The sequence below is a fragment of the Salvia splendens genome, chromosome 1 (genome assembly GCF_004379255.2).
Source record: "Salvia splendens isolate huo1 chromosome 1, SspV2, whole genome shotgun sequence".
NCBI classification, from domain to species: domain Eukaryota; kingdom Viridiplantae; phylum Streptophyta; class Magnoliopsida; order Lamiales; family Lamiaceae; genus Salvia; species Salvia splendens.
In genome coordinates this window covers 3506445-3530705 of record NC_056032.1, presented here as the reverse complement: position 1 = coordinate 3530705, position 24261 = coordinate 3506445, and the positions used below count along the sequence as shown (strand labels likewise).

Here is a 24261-nt window from a genome sequence, read left to right as displayed (position 1 = left end):
CAATTAAATACTTTAAACTTTTGCAAGTTGGACTTTCGAATTGTTTAAATTGTTTACCATTTGATTCAATTCATATATTAGGCTTTTGGATTTTCTATTCACCCCTACTTTTAGTGTATTTATAACTAAAGTGAACTATTCTAAGATTTGAGGTTCTTTCACACAGCAGATCCCTTATAAAAAAGAGTAACATGGTTAAAATTTAATAATTAAATTACTTTATAGTACGTTTTAGGTCGCTTTTTCAATTTTTTATATATAATTTTTATGCATTAATTCTAGTCATAATTCGATAAATATCGTTAGAATTCTCATCATCCCAACTATATTTCTCAATACCAGCTTTTGCCATCATATATAATCAATTTTTTTGAAATTTTGAAAAAGGGCACAAGTTTATAAAGTTTACACTTGAGCCTGTAGGCCCAATAGTTTTTATTAGAGGCCCAATAGTTTTCACTTGCAACATCATATTTATCTAGCAACAACAGATTTTCATATAAGTAGGATTTTTGAAATTCTACTATGTAAACATAAAATAAATATAGAAAAAAAAACATAAAATAAATAACTCTAATAAATCATTTATCCATATAGAATGAAATCGTTGTAATTAAAAGAATATATAATCATTTTTGAAGTTGCTCCTTTATTTATGGATCCATCACGATTTTTAGTTAATAAATTGAGGTAATCTTCTGACTACTAATTTAATGATAAATTTAGATTAATTAATCAATATATAATTACTCAGTAATTTTTTTTATTGTAAATTAAATAGTATGAGTAGTCTAACTTTTAAAGTTGCGACTTTATTTATGGATCCAACACGATATTATGATTTTAATTTATAAACAAAACACGCTTTAGGCCTCTTGTTCTGCAAGACACCTTCTCTATCGAGCAAAGATGAATAAATAAACCAAACCAAAGCTCAAAGCCACCAAAAAACTGTGAACGAAAATTCCAGCCAAAATCGAACTCAGATCCGAACAGAAAAAACGCAGAAGTCGTCCGGTTGTAAACAGCAAAAATGGAGTCAGTATTCGGGCTGGTTGGGAAGGATTTCGCGATAGTGGTGGCGGACTCATCGGCGGTCCACAGCATTCTCGTACACAAAACTAACGAGGACAAGATCATGCTTCTAGATTCTCACAAACTCATGGGCGCCTCCGGCGAGACTGGCGATCGGTGAAATCTCTTATCCGGATTGATTGAGATAATGTGTTCATTTCTTTGTTTTTATTGCGTTTCGTTGGAGAATTTAGGGCATCTATAGTTTTGCGGTTTTAGCTACGAAAATTTCCTGGATTAAGAGTTTTAGTGTCACATTGAGTGTTTGAACGTAGGCTCACTTCATTTTAGGGTTGTGTGTATGGTGAAATGCCCTTTGTAAGATTGGAGCTGTGAATTCATTGATTTCAGTGAAAATGTCTTACTCAATTGCCTAATAGAAGTTTAGCATCTGGAGATGACTGAATCATTGTTTTGTGATAATGTGTGATATGATGTCTAGAGTTGTGCTTGAATTTTACATGGTAGTTATTCACATAATCGATGGATAATCAAATCCCCACTTTATTTGTATAATGATTGTAATGATTCTGAGTATTTATATACTTAATTCTGAATTTCCTGGTGCCTGATAAGTCAAAAGTGAAGAAGCCTTAATTTGTTTTGTTTGATAACATGATTGGCAAAGGAAGGAATGAAGGTAGTCTAGATAACTATTCACAGATGGATATTAAGTTCTTGTAGTAATGCTGCACTGTTGTCGAACTGGTGTTGTTTCATTGTATTAAATGATTGTTGAGTGCAAGTCTTTCAGTCTTACATTCCCATATAGCATTCCTGGACACTTTACTATCTTCCCATCTCATTTGTTTATGTGGTAATTAATAGACCCTGTCACCAAATACTATTGATTTCACATGTTCCTAGTAACGTCTCCTCGTTAGATGTTAAAAGAATATATGTAGTTTAAAATCACGGTTGCTTCGCCTTCACTTGCATACCTGCTCTTTCTATTGGCTGCAGTTATCTTTCTCATGCCAAGTTTAAAAGTGATGATTAGTTTTCTGTGAATGTTATTGTAGGGCTCAGTTTACAGAGTATGTACAGAAGAATGTAGCTTTATACCAATTTCGTAATGGCATTCCTCTGACAACCGCTGCTACTGCAAACTTCACCAGAGGCGAGCTTGCAACTGCCTTGAGGAAGGTAATACAGCTATTTTGGAGGTTGCTTTATGATATTTGATTTAATTTGAGTAATGTTTGGGATTTTTTAGATCCTTTTGCTTTATTAGCATTCTTACTGATTTTGCAGGTCTTTAACTGTACTTTCTGGATATATTTTAGTATTCTTTGTTGATATTTTGTTTTTTTTATTTACAAACCGAATGTATCTGAACCTGCTGTTCTAAGTTTTTAGTTCCGTTGAGTCTTAACTATGACATGTGTAAAGCCTCTCCTGGTATTGTTCTTCAAAACGCTAGTTGCAGTGTGTGTAGTATATATATGATATGTATAAACTATAAATGAGAGAGAGGGACAGTCATATTCAATATAACTTGTCTGTGTCTCTGTATTGGATGGTAAATTAGCATTCTTCATAGTTCTGTTTGTTTGTCTTTGTGCTTCTTCTTAAGTAAGAGTGCATTTGCACTATGTTGCAACAATACTAGTTTTCATGTTAACTTTACTGGGAATATGAAGCATTAAGTGAGTAGTGTAGATTTGCTGCGTTCTGTTGAGACAAACTAGAGCTCAAATTATTTTGCAGAAGTGGAGGAATCAAGACTAAAACTATGATCAAAGAGACATTATTCTGTCAAACATTTATAACGACCTCTAATTCTGCTATGATTTTGTTTTTTCCAGAACCCATACATGGTGAATATCATCCTGGCTGGATATGACAAGGATGTAGGCCCTTCCCTCTACTTCATCGATTACATTGCCTCCCTTCACAAGGTTGACAAAGCAGCATTCGGTTACGGTTCCTACTTTGCACTCTCCATGATGGACAGACACTACCGTCGGGACATGACTGTTGAAGAGGCCATCGAGTTGGTCGATAAAATCATTAGTGAAATCCGTAGTAGGCTGGTTGTAGCACCTCCAAACTTCTTAATCAAAATCGTGGACAAGGACGGGGCAAGACAATATGCGTGGCGTGAGTCTATCAAGGACGCACCCGTTGCTGCAGCATGATTCTGCTGACTTGTTTATCAGACTTTCAGTCCTTGTTGCTGGACTTTGCATCTGTTTTTAATATGTAATATGCCAAGAATTCTTGCAGCTTGAGGAAATTTAGGTGCACTTATTAGTATGAACTGCGTGGATGAGATTTCCTCTTGTCTAAGAGAAGGACATGTCAGAGTGTGCTTCCTTATTGTTTTAGCAATCCGTTTGTTGAACATTATAGCTTATGTTATAACCCTTTTGCCCTTTTCAAGTTCTTCTCCATTGCCATTTCACTACAGTAAAAACCTCTTCTACGAATAGTTTGGAGTATTTTAACGTCTCCTTCAAGGTTAGTGGCAACTTTGTTAAATTATTTTTGCTGGATATTTAAAATTGAAATTGAAATTGAAATTGCCATATAAGGTTGAGACGTAAAACATTAAAATAGTGGTGCAACATCGAATATTTATCATTTTCTATTTGAGTTTTGGCCGATTTTTTTTGATATGGGTCGCGTTCTACTTCTACGTGGAATGACGGACGGTCTACTTGATTTGATTGAATGAAATGTGACACACTGACACATCAATATACTCCTCTCCAATTTTGAGAGATGAATTAACTACGACTAGTTATAGTAGGATTTAAATTGTGATATTCTAAAAGTTGAGTCTCAAATGCAACCGGACTAAGTTAGGGTTTATATTTAACAATTCATCGTTACTGTATAGTTGTAATATTTCTTATAATAGTAAAAATTATTAATCTCTTCACCCCACTTAAAGTGAAGCGTCTATTTTCCGTGTGATGTTGTTTTGTTAAATAAATGGAAAGAGAATAAAATATGAGAGAGTAAAGTAGAGATATGATATTTTCATTTTAGAAATGTATCACTTAAAGTGGAACGTTTAAAGAGGAAAATCAGTGTGGAACGAGGAGAATACTAGTATAATGAATTCTACTTAATATGAGTACATCGACGATGATGAGTTATTTAATAGTTGATCGTTATAGTGTACTAGCATTTGTTATAATGACAAAAATTATTATTCTCTTCACCCCACTTAACGGGAAGCGTTGATTTTTTGAACAAGTTTGTATGTCCTATTTAGTAGGATTGTCTCAAAGAGAAAAACTGAGTGTGGGCAAAGAAAGTGTAATATAATGGATTCTACTTAATTTGAGTAAATAGACAAGATGATTTAGCTGGCCGATTTTCTTTTTCTAATTAGTTACTTAGTTACTATGACATAGAGGCTTTTAGGTGGTAGTCGTTTTTTTCTAATTAATAAGTTAGAGGTTTGAATTATTTAGTGCGCATAGCTATAAACTTTTATGGAAATATCTAACTGATTGGTTGTAGGAAAACTGCTTACTAATAAATTAGCATTTCTAATAATTAGTGAAATACATTAATCATGCAATAATCAACCGTCATTCACAAAATAAAAATTATTATGTAAAATAAAAATTATAAACACTAATGTGACAATAATTTATAAGTATAAAATAAAATGAAATGCAAGAAATCAAAATCGAAGAAAGAAATAAAGAAAATTACAAAATTAGTGTGTCTTGATTTAGCAATAAAATCAATAATTGCATGTTGGTTTAACAATAAAATACAGTAGCAAAAAGTGGGCCTAAGGGCTTGAGAAAGAGGCCGAACCCCGCCCGGCCCAATCAATAAATACAGATGACCGAGTATAAACGAGAAAACACATAAATGCGATAAAAATGGAAAACCACAGAGAGTGTAAACGGACGATGATTGAACACTTTCACTCAAATAAAACAGAGACAATCACTTTCACTCTCTTCGATTTTCCATTCTAGAATTGGTCTTTGCGCAATCGCAAATACAGATTTTCCGCACCTTTACAGGCTTCGATTTGGTACAGTTTCTCACTGACTGCATTTCTGTATTTCATTTTTTTCCATGATTCGTCTTTTGCCAGAGTAACCCCCGTGGCTTCTTCTGCGTGTCCTCTCTCTATGGAGAATCTTTTATTGTCGTTTTCTCAACTTTGAAACCCAAATTCGTCACTTTGTTCCAGAGTCAGTGTATTTCACTTTAATCTTCTTTTTTAGTAGGATTGTGGTGAATTGTGATCAGTGTCCTTGTTAACTATTCTCGATTCATTTTCAATTTTTTTAAATGTGTGTTTGAGAGTGAAGGGAAAAGGACGTATTGGACTGAGCATTTGATGTATCTTCTTAGCTACATTTCACCAGCTAATGAATAAGTATAGTTTCTGGTAATTATGGGAACTGTGATAGATCTCTTTTGCTTCTGTTGTGTATTGTTCTTAAATGTCGATTCGATTGTTTTTCTTTGAAGTGGGGATTTATGTTGTGTTCTGCAGGTGGTTCTCTTTTGATGAATCTGATGTGTTTTTTTCTCACTCATTAGTTAGAAGTTGCTATTCAGTTAATTTTGGGTTAAGTTTGAGAATGGGGGAAATTGGAGTGAATTTATTTTAGTAGTTGCAGCCAAGGTTTTCATATTATAGTGGCATTATCCTTTTTTGGCTGGAATTATTGTTGTGGGAGTTTGAGTGTAACACCAACTTGATTTGCGATCTTTATCGATCAGTTCTTTTCATTTGTTTTTTATTTCTTTCTTGACAGCTTAAATTAAGCATCTACGGCCATTGTTTGCCGTTTCTGGGAGGAGAAAGAATATAACGAAACCTGCATGCGAGACATATTAGTGTAACCAAAGGTTTGTATTGGGACATACAGGCTTTGTCCTTGTTATATTGTGTATTGAAATTGAGTTGGTTAAGTTTTCTGTCGTTCGATGAAGGTGAGCTATCACTTTTTGCTCATTCTTTCTTATGTGGATGTATTCTGTAGGCTAACAGTCTTTCTGTAAATTTATCTCACATAATCTTAACGATTAGGTTTAGTTGTTTGTTTGTTATCTAGCTTCGGAGGAAGCTGAGAAAAATTATCTGTGAAAAGCATGTCCGATTTTAACTATTGGGTTTACAGCACTTAAATTTAAAGTGGCTGGTTTACCTCAACTCTGCAGATCCTTTTTGCAAAGTTTCTCTCTGCAGTCGTGATGGGAACAATCCACGATAAATCAGATGATGAGTACTCTTATGTTGGAGATAAAGGGGACATAGGATTCATTGACTTTGATAATTGTCAATCTGTCTGTAGCTACAACCCTGCTGATGAGAGTGAAATTGTCAACATATCTGTCCCGTTTCCTCTCATTGAAGGACGAAAACCTCAATCTGGAATCTTAGGAGAAACGATGTTTGATTCAGTTACAATAAGAAACACCACCGACGAGTCCTTAGATCTGTGGTCTGTGAAGATTTTTGACTCCAAACCTGAGGATTCATTTAAGATTTCGTTAATGAAGCCTCCAACAGCTGATTCTGATATGGAATATATCCAAGATTATATGGAACTGGTAGCGTTAGACGACAGAGTGATTAGACCAAATCAGGCTTTGACTATTTGGCTATCATGCAAACCGAAGGAAATAGGCGTGCACTCGGCCGCTATACACTTCAGTGTTGGCGACGAGGTGATAGAACGTCTCCTTTTTCTGCTGGCAGAAGATAGCATCTCCAAGTCTTTGTCATCTACAAGACAATACCAAAGACCTCAGAGAAAGAACCGTAACATCGCCAATCAGCATGCACCTGACGCTGCATATGTTGCAGCACGACGTCCTGCTGGAGCTGGGGGTCGGGGTCGGGGTCGGGGTCCAGGTCGCGTGTTCAGATATCATCTGCCCGAGTATCCTATTCCAGCGGAAATCCGTGCCATGTTAAGCAGACATGAGATTCCTGATCCAGTCGTTGAGGGGCTAACAGCAAAGAATTATGGTGCATTCTTCAAGAATCTATTAGCTATGGAGGAGATTAAGTTGGAGGTTTGAGACAATTCATTACACGTCATATTCTTTTCAAACGTGCACCTTTACGTAGTTATGTTCTGATGTTTGTTAGCATAACAGGATTTTCTTTGTGTTTTCAATAAGTTTAGGAAGATATGCAGTCGTATTACATGGAGGATGTCACCATGAAGAGCAAGAGAGGCCAGATGTTGTCTCTTGAGGTTCCAGGATTGGCTGAGAAAAGGCCTTCACTTGTTAGTGGCGACTTCATATTTGCCGAGCTTGCTTCTGATGGTGAAACATCAAGTCCTCGATATCAGGCATGCCTCTAAACTGAGCATGCCTATTCTTTTTTATGAATGTTATTATCTGATGATCCCGACCCTATACATAATGGAGCAATATAGTGCTTCCTTTTTTAAAGTTCGGTGAAGGCTTTTGTGCTCTAAATGATAGCTTCAATTCATATTAAAATGCTTTGTTAGTACTAAATATTCGAGAAATTTCCTGCTTGTTCGTTTTTTACTGTGTTTATGCCCCATAAAATTGGCAAAGCTATTTGTGTGCACCCTATCCTATCAATTTATGATATATATTGGAAAAATAATCAAGCAATTAAATCTTTCGAGATTTGGTGGTGGAGAATTTTACTACTGAGACTAATACTAGTATTCTTGTGAACATCCATCATCATATGCTTTTACAAGAGATTAAACAGTTATATCTTTCTAAACATCCTTATGCAAAGTCATGTTTCCTTTTCATATAATAGTAGTATCATTTTCTTATGTCATAAGCTAATGTAGATTAAAGAAAGCATTTCATGAGGTTGTCTTTCTTTAGATGCCAATTCTTTCTCGTATCTAATTTACACTGAATTTGTAATTTCTACTATTCAACAGAGCTTGTTTATGAGGGGAAATGCCCACCAATTAGGCAATCATGTGGGATCCTAGGACCGAAGCTTTATTTTGTTTTGGTAGTGGTTTGCCAAAGTTCTTCCTATCAGAAGGGAATATCTTATGTTATCAATGCACCTTGTTTCCATTGTAAACTAAATTGAGCTAGATCATTTTCTTTATGGAATCATTTCAATCTCGTTTCCATAATATATGGATTTAGATAATTTTTCCTTCTTGTATAGATGCATAGTATGTCTTTCCTCATAGTTATCTAAAATAAAGGAATGGACTCTAATTCATCTATTTAAAGGAGGAAGTGCAGATAGTTTAGCATGGCCCAACATTACTAGGCCTCCGGGCATGGGAGTTCCAAGAACTCTTCAGAAGTTTCTTTTGCTATACTGTCAATGTTTTCATTCTTTATTTAAATAAAAAGAGTATTTTGTTGTCTTTCTCTTTGAATATTTGGTTGCTTACTGTGCAGGGCTACATCCATCGAGTAGAAGCCGAAGAAATACTGTTGAAATTTGATCAACAATTTCACCGTAGTCACAGAGATGGTAACCTCTACAATGTAGAGTTTAACTATAACCGGACAAATATGCGGCGGTTGTATCAAGCTATTGAAGTTGCTCAATCTTTAGAAAGGAACTTTCTGTTCCCATCTGCAATGTCCAAAGTGAGACTGGGGAAATACAAAGCACTAACACCTATATGTTCCGACCTGAATGAGGAGCAAAAGATGGCTGTTAACATGATCGTTGTCCGTAAAGGAGGCCCTCCATATGTCATCCATGGCCCCCCGGGTACGGGCAAAACAAAGACTCTTATTGAAGCTATCCTTCAAATTTACCGTGAAGATAGACATGCCCGTATTCTAGCCTGTGCACCTTCAAATAGCGCAGCTGACCATATACTGGATAGGCTGATCAATGAGGAAGCAGTTCAGGTTCAGGAGCAGGAGATCTTCCGGCTTAATGCATACACACGTCCTTTTGATGATGTCAACCCCAGTCACATCAATTTTTGCCATCACGAGGATTTCATCTTTGTGTGTCCTCCGTGCAAAGTCCTGGAGCAGTATAGGATTATTGTATCTACGTATGCGAGTGCCTCGATTCTATATTCTGCAGGCATTCAGAGAGGTCAGTTTTCCTACATTTTCCTAGACGAGGCTGGTCAAGCTTCCGAGCCAGAAGCCATGGTTCCTATATCTCATCTGTACTCAAGAAATACTGTATTGGTTCTCGCGGGAGATCCTATGCAGCTGGGGCCTGTAGTTTTCTCTAGAGAAGCTGAAGAAAATGGACTTGGTACTTCATATCTGGAGAGACTTTTTGAGTGTGAACTCTATCGTAGAGGAGATACTAGTTTTATGACGAAGTTGGTAAGAAACTATCGGACACACGAGGCAATACTGAAACTCCCCTCAGAAATGTTTTATGCCGGAGAATTGATCCCATGTGGGGACAAAAATTCCTCAACTTCCTGGGAAGGCATAATTCCGGATAAGGAGTTTCCTTTACTTTTTATAGGCATTCAAGGCTGTGACGAAAGAGAAGGAAATAATCCATCTTGGTTCAACAGAATAGAAGCAAGCAAGACTGTGGAGATGATTAAAGTTTTGATAGAGGAAAAAGGGCTTAAAGAAGAAGAGATTGGGGTTATTGCACCTTATAGGAAGCAGGTAAGCAAGATAAAAGAAGCTCTAGAATGTCTTGGTAATACGAATGTTAAAGTCGGAAGTGTCGAACAGTTCCAGGGACAAGAAAGGAAAGTTATTATAGTATCTACTGTCCGTTCGACTGTCAAACACAATGAGTTTGACAAGGTTCATTATTTGGGATTTCTTAGCAACCCAAGGAGGTTTAATGTTGCTGTTACGCGAGCCAAATCTTTGATCATAATTATTGGGAATCCTCACATAATTTGCAAGGTATACAGAACTTCTTCAAACATGTCTGACTAAATTTTAAGTTGCTATTACTATTCCTAATTGTATCAGAGTCTATCTCTATCAAGGACTCTAATAATGTTGCATATGCTAATACCTTTTAGTTGTTTAAATTTGGTAGGATCCAAACTGGAACAAGCTCTTGTGGTATTGTGTGGAAAATAACTCTTACAAAGGTTGCTTCCTTCCTAAAGAAGAGGAAGAGTCTGCACAGGTGGAGGAAGCATACCAGGGTAATTGGGTTGAATATGATCAGCCATCTGGATCTCAATGGGATGAAAATTATCAGCCATCAGGATCTAATTGGGATGAACATGGAAGTGGATGGAAGCAAGATCAATGGGGCGAAGACGGTGGCTGGAATCAACCATCTGAAGTTCCTTGTGGTGAAGAAGAAAACATCAATCTCAGGCCATCTGAGGTTCCTTGTGGTGAAGAAGAAAACATCAATCTCCAGTCATCTGATGCTCCTCGGGTCGATGGAACCAATCTCCAGCCATATGATGCCCATCAGGCCGATGTAACCAACATCAAGCCTTTGGATGTTCCTTTTAAGGACTTTCACATAAACAATGATGTACCATGGGAGTGACGAAAAGACCAAGGGTCACACTCTGGAACTTAGCTCATACTAGTATTTTACTAGAGCATCAGTGGTTTTTGAAATTAGACATTTATAACCAATGAACCATGATTTTTGGTGGATCACAAAATATAACTGTTTGTATTTAGTCTTATGGAGTAGATTTCAATGATGCAGGAATGCATTATCGCAATTCTTGTTATTTAACATATCATTGATGCATTCTCACAATTCTTGCTGTTAATCAGATGTACCATTCACATAAGTGCAAGACAAGATATCAATTCACATCATGTGGTCATCATCAGTGATCTGTCATCGAAACATCCTACGCAAATTCAGAATACCTCAGCTACCTATTTTTGGAGGGGTGAGAGATGAAAATGCAAAATAAGGAACTTAGCACAGTCCAGCGCAGCCAGCAGATCTTCTGTATAGCCCACGATTGGGCTGATGACCTTGCTTGATTAGGCAATCCGTCTGCAGGTTGTTTAGTCGAAGGTTGTTCGCTTAATTCCTGTGGAGGAGGGCTCTGGGCAGCTGATCATAGATGTTACAAATCCAAAGAGATTCAGAATGGTGCCTTTTAATCAATACTAAGCCAGCTTAATGAATCATGAATGGGTCAACAACTCAGTATTTTAGCACGAGGAATTTGAAAGAAAAAGCTACAATCAGATTGCATTGCATCATTTTACCAGTATTGGGAGGCTTTGGTTTGTTGGTGCCTGATAAAATTGAAAATCATTAATTTTAAAAATCAAAGAGACACTGAAAATAGAATGAAAACTGTGGCTAGGGAAGGAATGATCGGCATTACCTGTTATGCTGCGAAGAGGAGGCAAGGTAGCTGAATCTGACCAATTCATCACCACAAAGAATATAAGTATAAGCATAGAGTAATCAACAGAGCATGAATTTATACTTCAGTTATAAAGAATTTAGCAAATTGCAGAAAGATTGAGTTTTATAAATAGTACATATTTTAATTCCCAGAACTAATCAAATCACTGCACTATGTGAATTCCAGTTTATCAATAATAGTTTCATCGTTACAGAATCAACATTAAAAACTCATCATAAAAAGATAATTGGAAAATAAACGCGAACTGAATCACAAAAAGTGAATTTCGCGATGTGTGCACCGCCATCAGAGATCTAAATCGAACCTGAACAGAGTTTTTGCAACGAGAAATTAGCAGTGGAATTTTGATCATTCCGCGCGCAGAGGGATGTGAGGGAGAGTAGCTTGCTGGAATTGAGGAGAAATCCGAGAATATTCGGTTGGAGAATGAAGTAGCATAAGCAAATTGCGGAGCCGTTGGTGAAAGCATCGGAGACGTCGTCGCAGCACTCCGGCAGAGGGATTTCGGTGCGGTTGTTAGGGGAAATGCTGATGAACGGGAGGCAAGAGGAGAAGACGACCAGCTCGTCGGTGCAGGCGGCGGAGGGAAGCATCATGGGCGAATCGCCGGCGTCAACGGCGGAGGTGAGATTTGGGCGGTGAATGAGGAGGAGGAGGAGAGAGAGAAGAATGTACGGAGCGAGATTCAGACCATCCACAACGCGTCTCGCGCCGGGCTCGCGTCTCGTCTCGGAGAGACGAGACCCCCGCGAGACGCATTGCAGCGCCCATCTCGTCTCCAGCTCGCGACCGTCTCGTCGCGTAGCTCGTCTCGGCGAGACACGAGACGAGATGTCTCGCCACGCGCCAGGGACACGTGGCACGTCCCCATGCGTGCGTGACGCCCACTCGCTGGCCCGCGAGTGGGCGTCGTCACTGATGACGCAATAATTCATTTTTTTTTTAAAAAAAATCGATTTTTAATAAATAAAAAAAAAAAAATTTCAAACGGTAATATTACCGTTAAATATTTATTTTCATTTTTTAAATTTTTAATTTTTTTACTCTATAAATAATTCTATTCCATACTCATTTCAAACACAAACACACATCTATTCCTCTCAAATCCTCTCTATCACTCCAATTTCCATCTTCAATCAATTCTCCAAGCGCGCTTCAACATCATCAAAGCCCCGGCTCGTTCGTGGTTCATGGAGAGCATGGTCGACATCATGTATACGTGCATAATCTTGCACAACATGATTGTCCGAGACGAAGGACCCGATGCCGGAAATTGGTTTGACCCCGAATCCCCCGGAAGCTCAACCGCAAGTAGTCCGCCGCGAAGTGGAGCGCATCCATCTATACAAGAACGGTTGGCTATTCGGGCAAGGACACGCGACTCTAGCGCCCACACCCAACTCCAAGAGGATCTAATTGAGCACATTTGGGAAAACTTTGGCGGAGAAGATTAAATTATGTCATTTTTATTTTTTTAGAATTTTAATTATGTCTTCGTTTTTTTTAATGTTAAGTTGTAATATTGTTTTAATTTTAATAAAGTGTGTTTGTTTAAATTGAATTGGGTTTTAAAAAAAATTATAAATTAAATTAAATGAATAGTAATTAAGAGACGGTATAGAGACGGTTAAGAGACGGAGCGTTGCAGGTTCCGTCTCTTAGTTAAGAGATGGAGGAAAAAAGGACAGTGGGGCCCTCAAATAGTGCTCAAATAGTAGTTAAGAGACGGTTTAAGAGACGGTATAGAGACAGCGTTGTGGATGACCTCATGACGGTTACCGGTGATGACCTGTCAATCTGTTGAATGGATACTGAAAAGTGTGTGCATATATATTCCTTGGCGGGAATTTTAACTGATTGATTTTCTCTTCAGACTTCCCGAAAATACCCTTCAGCCTTCTTAGAAATTATGAGCGGCAAATTTGTGGGTGTAGATAAAAATGGAGCAGATAGATAGAGGAAGGAATGGAATAATATGTGGGTTTTTATGCTCAGCTACCTTAACTAACTTTGTTATTAGGTTTGTTTTCTAATTGCATCAACACATTTTTGTTTTATTTTTATCAATTATAATGTTGCTTTTCTTCCTTCCTTTTCATATGTCTATGTATTGTTGTTAAGTCTTGAAGGTGTTGAAGCTTAATCATTGCTAAACCAGAGAGATCTTTTTTTCATTATATTTATTTTTGAAATACAAAGTTACTTTGATAAATGAACTTTGATCACATATTTAATTTTATGTTTTATTCTGCATTTCTTTGCTCTGTGAAGGTTCTTTCATAACACTTTTATAGTATATGTAGTGTAAAGAGTTTGATCATGAAATATCAAGAAACAAACAATAATATTATTACCACACCACAATCATCAAATATTACAGAGTGCCCAAACAAGGGAAACAAATAAATATCACAAACCCAATCAAAACTATGTGAAAGAATATTTTCCTAGCACAAAGACAACATTTCACTAGTACTTCAAAGCTACAGCTGCAAGAACTGCCACGAAATGCAAAGGCGAAATCCGGTAAGCTGCAGAAGGTGTCACCCCAGCCCTGCTACCCGATGGCGTTTCGCCTGAAGTGCCTGGAGCCGGTGGAGCTGGAGTATCCTCGCCTCGTGGAGCCAGTGCTTCCGGTGGAGCTAACCCTGCAGGTACACCAAATATGATGATGCAAAAAAAAATAAAATCTTGATTTTTTGTATCCAAATTTGGACTAATGGAACAAACCTGAAACAGTAGGAGAAGGGGCTGCATTGGGAGAATGAGACGGGGAGAAGGCTGCGGGCGCTGGAGCTGGAACCGGAGCACCTTCAGCTGCAGAGAGTTCTTCATCAGCAAAAAAAAAGTAGGAGGGGTTGGAATAATATGATGATGGTGGTGAGATGATCTAACCTTTGCATTGGAGGGGGACGCCGGGCATGTTGCAGGCGCGTGGCAGGGAGATGGCAAGGGTTCGGTTGAGGGGGACGTTGAAGGGGACGCTGCCGGTGACTATAAGGCAGAGGCAGTCCTTGCCACTGCTCATGAGGGACTTGAGTGAGTTGCAGCACTCTGAAGGGGGGCTACTCCCACTGAGGCTGCTGTTGGTCACGAAGTTCATGCATGGGGTGAACGTCGTGATCATGGAGGGCGTGCACGGGGTGGAGATTTGGGCCGAGGCAGGGGAGAGGAGGAGTGTCGTTGCGATGAGTGCTAGGGCTGAGATCGAGATCCGGGAGGCCATGTTGTTGTTGTTGTTGATGTTGATGATGATGTGTGGGAAATGGTAGTGATTTTGTTGGAGGTTTTAGGATGATGGAATTGGAGTTTGAGATTAGTGAATTTATAGATTGAAGAGTTTGGAGTTGGAAAGCAATTAATATTGGAGGGAAGGGAGATCTCTCACCTAAAGTGGGATTTGTGGATCAACTACTTATAACTAATTATTTGGGATATACTATGATTAAGATGTCTATCAAATTAGAATAGGTTTCTTGGTTCTGTCATGTTTGCCACTTGGCTTCTTTGTCTTTCCTTAAATAATAACTACAATGTTTTTTTTATCTTGATATGATGAATAGTGTAATGATTGGATTTTCTTACTAAGTATTTCTTTTCTATTTGTGTTTTTCAATATTGTGCGAGTGGTATATTCACATATTGAGATGTAGTTGAACTATGTTTAATCACAATACTATTGTGAAAAAAGTACACAAGGCTCGTCTAACTTAATTAATTTAATCAAATTATAGCTAGTGTCCCCAAAATTTAATCATATTTTGATGTCACAATTCACAAACACTCTTTTCTATTTAGACACATTCCAACATGGCATACATGCATATGAATGATAAATAAAAATGTTAGAATCTGGTCATCAAGAGAAAATGTGCACATTTAATTAGCACCAAAATCAAATAATTAGTGTTGGATTCATAATTTCATGTAGAAGTTGTAAAATTTTAAATCCAATTAAACCCTATGTATATCGAACTTATTTACAAATAAAAATGGGTTTAGTTTATGTCTCAAAGAAGATTAGATGCATAGAATAAACTGATAAAGAATTCATTCAACAGACAAGTGTGGCATGCATAAAAGTCAACTAAAGACAGAGTTAGGTAATCAACCAGATGATTAATAGTGCTAAATTATTACAAATACATGCACCCTTTTGCATAAGTACTAGGTTTAACATGTAAACAATAAAAATTAACACAAAATTAATATCAATCTACACAAGTCACTACTGATGTGACACGTTGGCCGACTTTGGCTAAGTAAAGTGCGGCTATTACCTCACATGCACCCTTCTAGTTTACCAAATAACACATTCTAGCAATTCTTATCACTATGGAGAATTTAATCCACAACATTTATAATTGGCAACCTAGGTATATTTATAGATCACTAGTCTATGAGAATTCCAATGCAATAATAACAAAAAAACAAGACATATAATTTATACATACATACAAGGTTTGAGGTTTGAATCCATCGAAAATGGCGCCAAAAACGGCGGCGATCTTCGTTGCACTTGTAGCAATTGCCGTTGTTTCAACAATGGTAAAGGGTCAATCCGACTGCACAAGTGTGATAGTGAGCATGGCGTCGTGCCTCAATTACGTGTCGGGATCGGCCGCCACGCCTTCGGCATCATGCTGCTCTGCCTTGGATAATGTGGTGAAGACGCAGCCGCGGTGCCTGTGCACCATAGTCAACGGCGGGGGATCATCGTTGGGCGTTAGCATCAATCAAACCCTAGCACTCGGTCTCCCCGGCGTGTGCAAGGTGGATACCCCGCCAACTAGCAGATGTAACGGTAAGTGAAGTAGCACTTAGTATATTACTCCATCCGTCCACCAAAAATAGGGTTAAAGAAATGGGACATGGGTTTTAATAAAAGAAGTTGAAATATTATTATGTCGCGGACAGTGCTCAAAATGACAAAAATAAACTATTTTTTTTGGACGGATTAGTATATTTCTATTTCTAAAATTGTATGTTAGACAATAGTGCTTTTTTTTTACTATAAATTAATGTAAATGTGAAATTGATTTATAATTCTATAGTTGTTAATGGGCCTGTGGGTTCTCCAGAGAGTGCACCTCCAGAATCTGCTGATGGAATGCCTGGTTCTCCCTCTGTCACTGGTAAATTCTAAATTCCAATTTTTATTATCTATATATACTTTTTATTTTTTTAAAATAATTAATATAATGCAGGGTCGAAGACAACTCCTACAGATGGTTCAACCTCAAGCGGAAGCACAATCAACATCAGTCTTGTCACCAAAATCACATTCTTCATCACAGTTGCATATGCTTCATCACCTCTCAACATCTACTGATTTTAGAGAGAAAAATTATGAAATCATAATATATGGTTTATGTGTGTCTGTGTGTGTGTATTAAGTTTAATTGCTATTTTATTTTCCTGTCAGAACCATTGATGGTTAATGTGTGTTTTTTAAAAATGTGACTTGAATAAATTGGTGAGAGTGTGTGTGTTATGGAATTTATGTTTCATGGATTCGAGTTTTTCTTTATTTGTCAATTTAATTGATTTTCTTGTTTCTCTACATATCTCTATTTTGAACAAAAGAATTTAACTACATTGGTAAGTAAAAGGTGAAAAATTGAAAAATTATCCAGAAATGTTGATCTCGGTGTAAATATTGAAAATTATCCAGAAATGTTGCTCTGGTTCGATGAAAAAATGTTGTTACTAGTACTATTTAGTACTACTATGATGTATCTCAATTCTATAATAACTCATCATCATATTATAAATATTACTACTTCCATATAGAACAAAGTGAAATAGAAGAAATTTTTACAAGTAAATGGCGTAACACTTTTTTCATAATTAAAATAAAAAACTAACTCATATACAAAAATTAATTGCTGAGTAGACCTATATATTTTAGAATTTAGAATTTGCCAATTTTGATTACTAGCTAATCCATATTTTGATATATCTCAGTGACAAGGAGTAACAAGATTGGTTAAAATTAAAGCGTCAACAACAAAAGAGATGTTTTTTTATTAGTGAGAGAATGGTTAATAACAATAATAGTAAATATTAGTACTTTATATTATTTTAAGAAGCAACAAACTCTGAGTAAAATAAATTAGTCCACATAAATATTAATTTCTCTTTCTAAGTATGCAATTATTATTATCATTAATTTTATAGATTATAGTATAAAAATGAAAGCCGTATCATATATTTTTTCTTTATTTTAAAATAAACAAACAAATACACGCTAATCTTCAATTTTTATGTTATTTGCGAAATAACTACACTAATACAATTTTTTATGTATTAAAGACAATAAATATATAAAATAAAAATAACAATACTAACACGGACTTACACGATCGATATAGAAGGAAGTTGTGGTGGGATAATAATTTAATCATGCAACACAAATTCAAAGAGATCACACTGAATAATCAAGGTTGCTCACCCACGTAGCTAACCAATTCCATCAATCCTAATACTAATTCTTGTCTCCCCACAAACCATTGAATTAAATATTATAAAAATTAATAAAAAAAAGTTAACTAATCCACAGTCACATTAGGGGAAGTTGGTAACCAACACCACCCAACCTTAACACTTCCATATATAAACCCCATAACCAAATCCAAATTCTCCATCACAAAACATATAAACTTCTCCAACATCATCAAGAAATCTACATCATCCAAAAATGGCACACCAACACATCTCAATGGGCTTCGCCGTGATTCTCGCCACCGCCCTTTTGGCGGGCATGGCGACGGCCCAATCCAGCGACTGCACAAACGTCCTCATCAGCATGTCTCCGTGCCTCAACTACATCTCCGGAAACTCCTCTTCCCCCTCCTCCGGGTGCTGCTCACAGCTGCGCACGGTCGTGGGATCCCAGCCGCAGTGTTTGTGTGAGGTTCTCAATGGCGGCGGCTCCAACCTCGGCCTCAACATTAACCAAACTCAGGCTTTGGCCTTACCAGGCGCATGCAACGTCGAAACTCCCCCTCTCACCCGATGCAATGGTAAGGAATTCATCCTAATCTATCAACATTTTTTCTAGTGATTCGCACGTGCGCTTAATGTTTTCTTGCGATGGGCAGCTGCCTCCCCTGCTGGCTCTCCCGACTCAGCACCGGATTCTCCCAACACCGGCTCAGGTACATGCGATGTTTACCATTAACTATTTAAAATAACGCAACTTTTACCCGATTTTTTTAAAAAGGAGGCTCTCAGTTACTGGTTCTCATGTCACTAGAACCTCCGGAACCGTAAGAATCCTTAGTTAGAATGGGATTCCGACTCTGACTTTCAAAATGTTGATGGCAGGGGATGGATCTAAGACAGTGCCAAATGGTGATGGTTTCTCTGGAGCAACTTCAAATAAGTTGGGTGTTAAAGCTCTGTTTTGCCTTCTCTTCCTAGTGTCCATGGCTTGATTTCATCCTAGTTTATATTACTATGATTTAGACTTAAGAATGTTGTATGGCATTTATTGTTTCTGCATTTTTAGTAGTGATTGTTTATTTGATTATGATGCGACCTCTTTATTGGGGTCTCATCTGAATTTGTACCATGGCTGAAGACACTATTTTGCCAGTTTCTTCTCTTCCTAATAAAAATAATTCATTTTGTTCTATTTAAATTTTGCAAAATGATGGAGTATTTAAATGATCATAAATTATAAACATACAAAATGACCTGAACTGCATCCCAGTAGCATGATAGTTGCTGTCAATCAATAATCTAGTTTTATACAAACTACATCTAAAAACTAACATTAGAAGAAGGAGAAGGCATACAGATTAAACAGCATTAGATATCATTTCCAAAATTGTTACACCTAAACAATACTCATCTACAAAATGAAAACAACTGAAAAACGACAACACGAATAAGCATGGTGAATTTACAAGCTCAACCTCACACCATATCACATTGCTGCTCTGCCTCCACAAGCACAAGGGAAGTTTCCCACATTGAACAAGTTGGTCATAATCTTTGTTGGTTTCCAGTTTCATCTTCTGCATCTGCAATCACAGTATCATTCCCAACCTGAGTCAACGATAATATTACTTCAACCAGAACAATTTACGCATCATCCCATCATGAAACTTATTTTACAGGTCAGACGGTAAATATTCTTATTCTCATCTATCACCACAGTTGCATAACAGTTCAAAGGCAGAAAAATTTGAATGCGAAATGGCAACTACCAGGACGACGACGAGTGAGCACAATATGAAATTCCGGCTTATGCAAACGAGCTGATAAGAATCAATTAGCCTCTCGAATGAAATTCTGACATATGCTACTACTTCAACTTGTAGCTAAGAATATAAACCATAAATAAATTAAAATGACAATTCCAGGTCACATAGTCCGTAATGTTGCCCTCATCATGCAACCTAGAATTGTTTCCTTTTTCCAACCTCCTGACCCCTAACATCACCAAAAATTAATGGGATTAATTAAGCAGTAATAGCACAGTCAACAGACACTTCTCCTAATTTCACTATTTTCACAATTAAGAAACCACAAAGAAATTAGTCACAAAATCTTTCTTCTTCAGCATCCCCTAGAGGCTCCACCAATCAAATTTCTACTTATACTTATAAGAAACACATATATGACAGCACTAATACACTAGTGTAAGTACAGGCTTTAACCCCCTCCATTTTAGCTCATCAGCAGCATATATTTGGTGGCACTGGGTTCCATGTGATGTGTATGAGAAATGAAGAAAAGAAAATCAAAAGAATATAACTTACTCTAACGAGATCGAGATCGCATAAATTCTTCAAGTTTATCCCACACCTCCAGAGCTGCAGCTCTGTCCTGATGTCGCTTATTTTTGCTAATCTGAACATAAATTCTTCTTATATCAGAAAATCAGAGATACAACCACACAAAACATGTAGTATTAGATTTTAGTTCAAAATATTATTTTCTGCACATATATGTGTGTAAACTGTATACATATATAATATATTATGCTGCAAGCCATTTACTGATTTAGAATGAGAGAATCCGAAACTTTTCATTTACATTGTATTTATCAAGAGCTTTTGTTTTTATTAAATAGTCAAATAGTACTGATTATTAACTACACATACTGATAAGTAAATGGTAAATGTGACCTCTCTCCATATAAAGAACCTAGTTCAACCTATCAAATAAGATTATTCAGAAATACAACTTCAGACCAAGATTCAACACAAATTAAATCCTTCATGGGCTCTCTTCTCATTGTTTCTATAGAGTTGTCCCCCACCCCCAAGCTGAAAAGTACTGCAGATTTGACATTCCAGGATGCATTGGAGGAAATCTTGGTTCTACAAGAAGCCATAAATGGGTCAAATGTCCCAAAACTCGTATACACAGGTGGATTCTGTGAATATGGGATACAATCTAATTTGTACATAGAAGAGGAGTAATAGGTGATTAAGGTGTGGAAGGGCACTTCATTTGAAATACTCACCGAAATAATCTTGACATTCCACTGCTTCACAACTTTGGCTGATTCCACACTGTCATCCTCAAAGCGCATGAAGAACCCAAGAACTGCAGGAAAAGTATGTCGTTACTGATTTGTAATGTTCCCTTCGAAGGACATCGAAATCACTATCACCCTATAATAATGAACTCGCACTTGCATTTGATATGGTTGAATGACTTCTATTAGTGATAATATCCAGAATCAGGCCATTGCATATCCAAACTAGTTTTAATCATCATACTATAAAATCTTCAAACGAACCCCACTAGTTTGATGTTTTACAAAAGATGATGATAAAGATCAGCTTTCTTCTTATCTATGCAATTTTTTCACTCATATTCAGCTAATGTTCCTATATACAAATAAGAAACTCTATGGATACCCTAAGATGGCAATAACATACAAAAATTATACAATTCATTGAGAAACTCATTTAACGCATGAATTCTACGAATATATGAAACATCTGTCAGACATATCTGTCTAAGAAATCAAAATGTGCTTAACTAAACATGCCAATGTACACTACACACACTGTAAACAGGATCATAAACTTAAATGCAGCTAATTCAAGCACCAAGATCAACAGTTCCCAGCCAAAACTTACTTTTATTAAAGATCTCAACGTGGTCCTTAAAAGGCCAGTCTTTGAACTGCCACTCTTTCCCAAGCACAAAAACTGCAACCACACGATCCCAATCATCGCTCTTCAGAGCAGAGGGCTTGTCCCTCACCTCGTAAGCTGTCACCACGCGATCCCTACTGAACTTCTTCTGCACCGTCACACAATCAGGCTTCCCCCCTTTCATCTGCTTCAGCTTCACATCAGTGGGAATAAAAACCCCATCTTCCAAAAACTCCTTCACATTATATATTGTGATCAAAGTCGAAAATGCGCTTGGGACCAAAATGATTGGAACCCCTTCCCCAATCTTCCGCATCTTAGTCGCCTCCTCACCCACACCAAACCCTCTACTCTCAATCCGATTCTTCGCCACAATGTTATCCTTCCTCTGCAGCGCCTCCATCCGCTGCCTCTCCTCATCCCTCTTCAACGCCGAGGTGAGCACGCTGTAGAAATCACGTTTTTTGAAGACCAGCATTGCCTCCTTATCCCTAATTGGCCTCTCCTTCGCCCTAATCAGCTCAATCAAACTAGTCCCGCCGTCCAAACCCACAGCATCGCCCGCCTCGTACTGCAAGCTGCGATCTACGTTGCTAAATTGGGGGTTAATGTTGGGGAAATCGAGGGGGACAATTGAATCGGAGGATTGAACTTTCCCGGTGAGGTAATCGAGGAGCGGCTTCCGGTCGGGGAGAGTGACGGCGGGGATGCGGAGGGCGCGGGCATTCTGGATGTATTCGGTGTGCTTGAGGTGGTGATTGGTGATGAAGTGGACTAGGGTTTCGAGGGTGTAGCGGCGCGTCTGCTGCACGTGCTTGGAGCGGTAGGTGGTCTCGATGGTGGCGGGGAAGGAGTAGTCGGAGCCGAAGCGGAAATCATCGTTGACTCGGACGATTCGGTCGAGTGAGTTGCTGATGGTGTATTCCCGGAGGAGGGTTAAAGGATCCATCGGAAACGGAGGCCGCGCGGCGGAGGAGCGCTGATCTTTTATTCTGGGGGTTTTATAGTGCCACAATTTAACAAACATTAATAGTAATTTTTTTGTATTTATAATATTAACCATTTTTTATGTTTATGTTTTTTTATTAGTAAATAAATTTAAATTTAAGAAGTATAGTGATACTTTTTTAAGTCAACCTGTTTTATGCTCCTTCCGTCCCTCCGTAGTAAATGCATTTTTTTTATACGAGATTTAAGAAAAATTGTTTTAAATAGATTAAGTAAAAGTAGTATAAAGTAGAAAGGAAAAAGGTAGAGAGATGAAGAGATAGTAAAATACTTTTTGCCAAAAAAGGAAATGACTCAGCTATAGTGGGACAACTCAAAAGGAATACGACTCCGTTACAGAGGGACGAAGATAGTATATTAATACTCCCCCAGTTCCCTAAATATTGTTCCATTTTGACCCGGCATGGATTTTAAAAAATATAATGAAAAGTGAGTTGAAAAAAGTTAGTGGAATATGAGTCCTACTTTTATATATTAGTTTTATAATAAAATGTGAGTATGAATGAGTTAGTGAAATATTGGGTCCACTGCAAAAAATGGTAAAAAAATGAAATGATATAAATTTTATGGGACGAACGAAAAAAAATGGGACAAACTTTCAAGGACATATATTTCTTTTTTCACGTAATTCCAATTTTCAATTTCCAATTTAAAATATCTGAAAATCCATATTGTACTAATAAAGTTAGGGCCGGTGTGTTTGATTTTCGCCAATACCGTGGCTTTTATCTGGGAGTGTAGCCAAGATGAGGCTTATCTGCCCATGAGAAAATATTAATGATGTTATCATCATTTAAAAATTTGTAAATATTAATCAATTAAACTTTCAACTTGAGAAATTGCATTTATGCTAAATATCCTGTATTTAAATGAATATCATGAGATCAGATATGTAATCTATATTATTGACCTACAAACTTAACTACTATATCATTTTACCTTCACTATAAAATGCCATAGTCCTTCTTCATTTTTTTCTCATCAAAAAACAATTTTATATACCCCATAAAAGATAAAAGAAGATGTCTCGTGCCTTTTCTCTCTTGGTGCTCATTGGTTTCCTGGTTCTTGTTATTACCCCATCTCTTGCTCGTGATTTAGAGGACAATGCATCATTGCTAGATTCGAGTTTAGATGAAGGTTTGGGAGATGATGAGAAGTTAGATATTGAATCGCTCAAGCGTCACCGCCACCGCCACCGTCGTGGCCGTCATGCTCCTCCTCCTCATAGCCACGGCGCACCAAAACACGGCCGCCGCCATGCTCCTCCTCCCCATGACGCACCAAAACACGGTCGCCACCATGCTCCTCCTCCCCACCATCATCATCAGGCTCCTTCACCTGAAACGTTTTGAAATGTACTCATTGTCTAAGGGAACAAATTTGTAATTCTATTATTATAATTTCTTATATACAAGATATTACGTATTAAATAAATAATAACATCATGTATTATTGTTAAAAATTATGGTGCACAGATCGTTAATTATTTGATGGTGGAAATATAAATAATTTTCAATGAGACATGAAAAATCTGTATACAACAATATACGTATGAGCGAATTTATGATAGTGTTCAAATCATATGCCATAGTCAATTATCTCTTATTTTTTTGAATTTGATGTATTTTTAATTATTATGCGACATTTTGCGTTTTTTTAATACAATATACTTATATGCTAAATCCGTTTTATAAAATAAAATTTTTGGAATGACACATATTTTAATATTAAATTGATAAAATAAGACATTGTTAAGAATATGATCTATCTCA

The 24261-nt window shown here is 37.2% G+C and overlaps 7 protein-coding genes across 11 annotated transcripts; 4 read left to right on the top strand and 3 right to left on the bottom strand.

Moving 5' to 3' along the window:
- Positions 1-892: 892 nt before the first annotated feature.
- On the top strand, positions 893-3459 carry LOC121794095 (proteasome subunit beta type-2-A-like). Its single transcript, XM_042192107.1, has 3 exons — positions 893-1191; positions 2097-2220; positions 2883-3459. The coding sequence occupies exons 1-3, from the start codon at positions 1034-1036 to the stop codon at positions 3213-3215; spliced, it is 615 nt and encodes a 204-aa protein (XP_042048041.1). The 5' UTR covers positions 893-1033; the 3' UTR covers positions 3216-3459.
- A 1467-nt stretch (positions 3460-4926) lies between these two features.
- Positions 4927-10643, top strand: LOC121808754 (probable RNA helicase SDE3). Of its 3 annotated transcripts, none has more exons than XM_042209340.1 (6): positions 4927-5083; positions 5820-5913; positions 6226-7086; positions 7200-7370; positions 8437-9888; positions 10028-10643. In XM_042209340.1, exons 3-6 carry the CDS (start codon positions 6259-6261, stop codon positions 10496-10498), a joined length of 2922 nt encoding a protein of 973 aa, XP_042065274.1. In that variant the 5' UTR covers positions 4927-5083; positions 5820-5913; positions 6226-6258; the 3' UTR covers positions 10499-10643. The 3 variants fall into 3 exon arrangements, with proteins under 3 accessions (XP_042065274.1, XP_042065277.1, XP_042065281.1); XM_042209343.1 differs by lacking the exon at positions 4927-5083 and adding an exon at positions 5225-5446; XM_042209347.1 differs by lacking the exons at positions 4927-5083; positions 5820-5913 and having other exon boundaries at positions 5928-7086.
- A 177-nt stretch (positions 10644-10820) lies between these two features.
- LOC121757680 (non-specific lipid transfer protein GPI-anchored 25-like) lies at positions 10821-12055 on the bottom strand (the record flags this gene model as incomplete). Its single annotated transcript, XM_042153190.1, has 4 exons — positions 10821-11029; positions 11188-11217; positions 11310-11345; positions 11659-12055. Coding segments are annotated over 4 exons (651 nt in total), but the record flags the coding sequence as incomplete, so codon positions are not given.
- A 1624-nt stretch (positions 12056-13679) lies between these two features.
- Positions 13680-14656, bottom strand: LOC121803634 (non-specific lipid transfer protein GPI-anchored 20-like). Its single transcript, XM_042203264.1, has 3 exons — positions 14250-14656; positions 14085-14171; positions 13680-14002 (listed from the first exon to the last, which is right to left on the bottom strand). The coding sequence occupies exons 1-3, from the start codon at positions 14578-14580 to the stop codon at positions 13824-13826; spliced, it is 597 nt and encodes a 198-aa protein (XP_042059198.1). The 5' UTR covers positions 14581-14656; the 3' UTR covers positions 13680-13823.
- Positions 14657-15839: 1183 nt separating this feature from the next.
- Positions 15840-16686, top strand: LOC121757673 (non-specific lipid transfer protein GPI-anchored 5-like). Its single transcript, XM_042153183.1, has 3 exons — positions 15840-16158; positions 16409-16489; positions 16562-16686. Exons 1-3 carry the CDS (start codon positions 15840-15842, stop codon positions 16684-16686), a joined length of 525 nt encoding a protein of 174 aa, XP_042009117.1.
- A 1331-nt stretch (positions 16687-18017) lies between these two features.
- Positions 18018-18993, top strand: LOC121808744 (non-specific lipid transfer protein GPI-anchored 5-like). Its single transcript, XM_042209332.1, has 3 exons — positions 18018-18379; positions 18458-18514; positions 18684-18993. Exons 1-3 carry the CDS (start codon positions 18055-18057, stop codon positions 18791-18793), a joined length of 492 nt encoding a protein of 163 aa, XP_042065266.1. The 5' UTR covers positions 18018-18054; the 3' UTR covers positions 18794-18993.
- Positions 18994-19153: 160 nt separating this feature from the next.
- LOC121808723 (protein CDC73 homolog) lies at positions 19154-22477 on the bottom strand. 3 transcript variants are annotated; one of them, XM_042209321.1, is made up of 4 exons: positions 21461-22477; positions 20836-20918; positions 20126-20216; positions 19154-19409 (listed from the first exon to the last, which is right to left on the bottom strand). In XM_042209321.1, the coding sequence occupies exons 1-3, from the start codon at positions 22425-22427 to the stop codon at positions 20127-20129; spliced, it is 1140 nt and encodes a 379-aa protein (XP_042065255.1). In that variant the 5' UTR covers positions 22428-22477; the 3' UTR covers positions 19154-19409; position 20126. The 3 variants fall into 3 exon arrangements, with proteins under 3 accessions (XP_042065255.1, XP_042065251.1, XP_042065260.1); XM_042209317.1 differs by having other exon boundaries at positions 19154-19384; XM_042209326.1 differs by lacking the exon at positions 19154-19409 and adding an exon at positions 19448-19796.
- Positions 22478-24261: the final 1784 nt, after the last annotated feature.

Bases quoted from the DNA above. Each gene is read 5' to 3' on its own strand.
- LOC121794095 (XM_042192107.1), top strand. From the start codon at position 1,034: ATGGAGTCAGTATTCGGGCTGGTTGGGAAGGATTTCGCGATAGTGGTG. The intron at 1,192-2,096 runs GTGAAATCTCTT...ATGTTATTGTAG, and splicing joins TCCGGCGAGACTGGCGATCG to GGCTCAGTTTACAGAGTATG. The intron at 2,221-2,882 runs GTAATACAGCTA...TGTTTTTTCCAG, and splicing joins TTGCAACTGCCTTGAGGAAG to AACCCATACATGGTGAATAT.
- LOC121808754 (XM_042209340.1), top strand. From the start codon at position 6,259: ATGGGAACAATCCACGATAAATCAGATGATGAGTACTCTTATGTTGGA. The intron at 7,087-7,199 runs GTTTGAGACAAT...CAATAAGTTTAG, and splicing joins TGGAGGAGATTAAGTTGGAG to GAAGATATGCAGTCGTATTA. The intron at 7,371-8,436 runs GCATGCCTCTAA...CTTACTGTGCAG, and splicing joins CATCAAGTCCTCGATATCAG to GGCTACATCCATCGAGTAGA.
- LOC121803634 (XM_042203264.1), bottom strand. From the start codon at position 14,580: ATGGCCTCCCGGATCTCGATCTCAGCCCTAGCACTCATCGCAACGACA. The intron at 14,172-14,249 runs GTTAGATCATCT...AACTCTCTGCAG, and splicing joins CGTCCCCCTCCAATGCAAAG to CTGAAGGTGCTCCGGTTCCA. The intron at 14,003-14,084 runs GTTTGTTCCATT...GTGTACCTGCAG, and splicing joins CCCTTCTCCTACTGTTTCAG to GGTTAGCTCCACCGGAAGCA.
- LOC121757673 (XM_042153183.1), top strand. From the start codon at position 15,840: ATGGCGCCAAAAACGGCGGCGATCTTCGTTGCACTTGTAGCAATTGCC. The intron at 16,159-16,408 runs GTAAGTGAAGTA...ATAATTCTATAG, and splicing joins GCCAACTAGCAGATGTAACG to TTGTTAATGGGCCTGTGGGT. The intron at 16,490-16,561 runs GTAAATTCTAAA...AATATAATGCAG, and splicing joins TGGTTCTCCCTCTGTCACTG to GGTCGAAGACAACTCCTACA.
- LOC121808744 (XM_042209332.1), top strand. From the start codon at position 18,055: ATGGCACACCAACACATCTCAATGGGCTTCGCCGTGATTCTCGCCACC. The intron at 18,380-18,457 runs GTAAGGAATTCA...TGCGATGGGCAG, and splicing joins CCCTCTCACCCGATGCAATG to CTGCCTCCCCTGCTGGCTCT. The intron at 18,515-18,683 runs GTACATGCGATG...TGTTGATGGCAG, and splicing joins TTCTCCCAACACCGGCTCAG to GGGATGGATCTAAGACAGTG.
- LOC121808723 (XM_042209321.1), bottom strand. From the start codon at position 22,427: ATGGATCCTTTAACCCTCCTCCGGGAATACACCATCAGCAACTCACTC. The intron at 20,919-21,460 runs GTAAGTTTTGGC...CTTTTCCTGCAG, and splicing joins CGTTGAGATCTTTAATAAAA to TTCTTGGGTTCTTCATGCGC. The intron at 20,217-20,835 runs GTGAGTATTTCA...ATTTATGTTCAG, and splicing joins GGAATGTCAAGATTATTTCG to ATTAGCAAAAATAAGCGACA.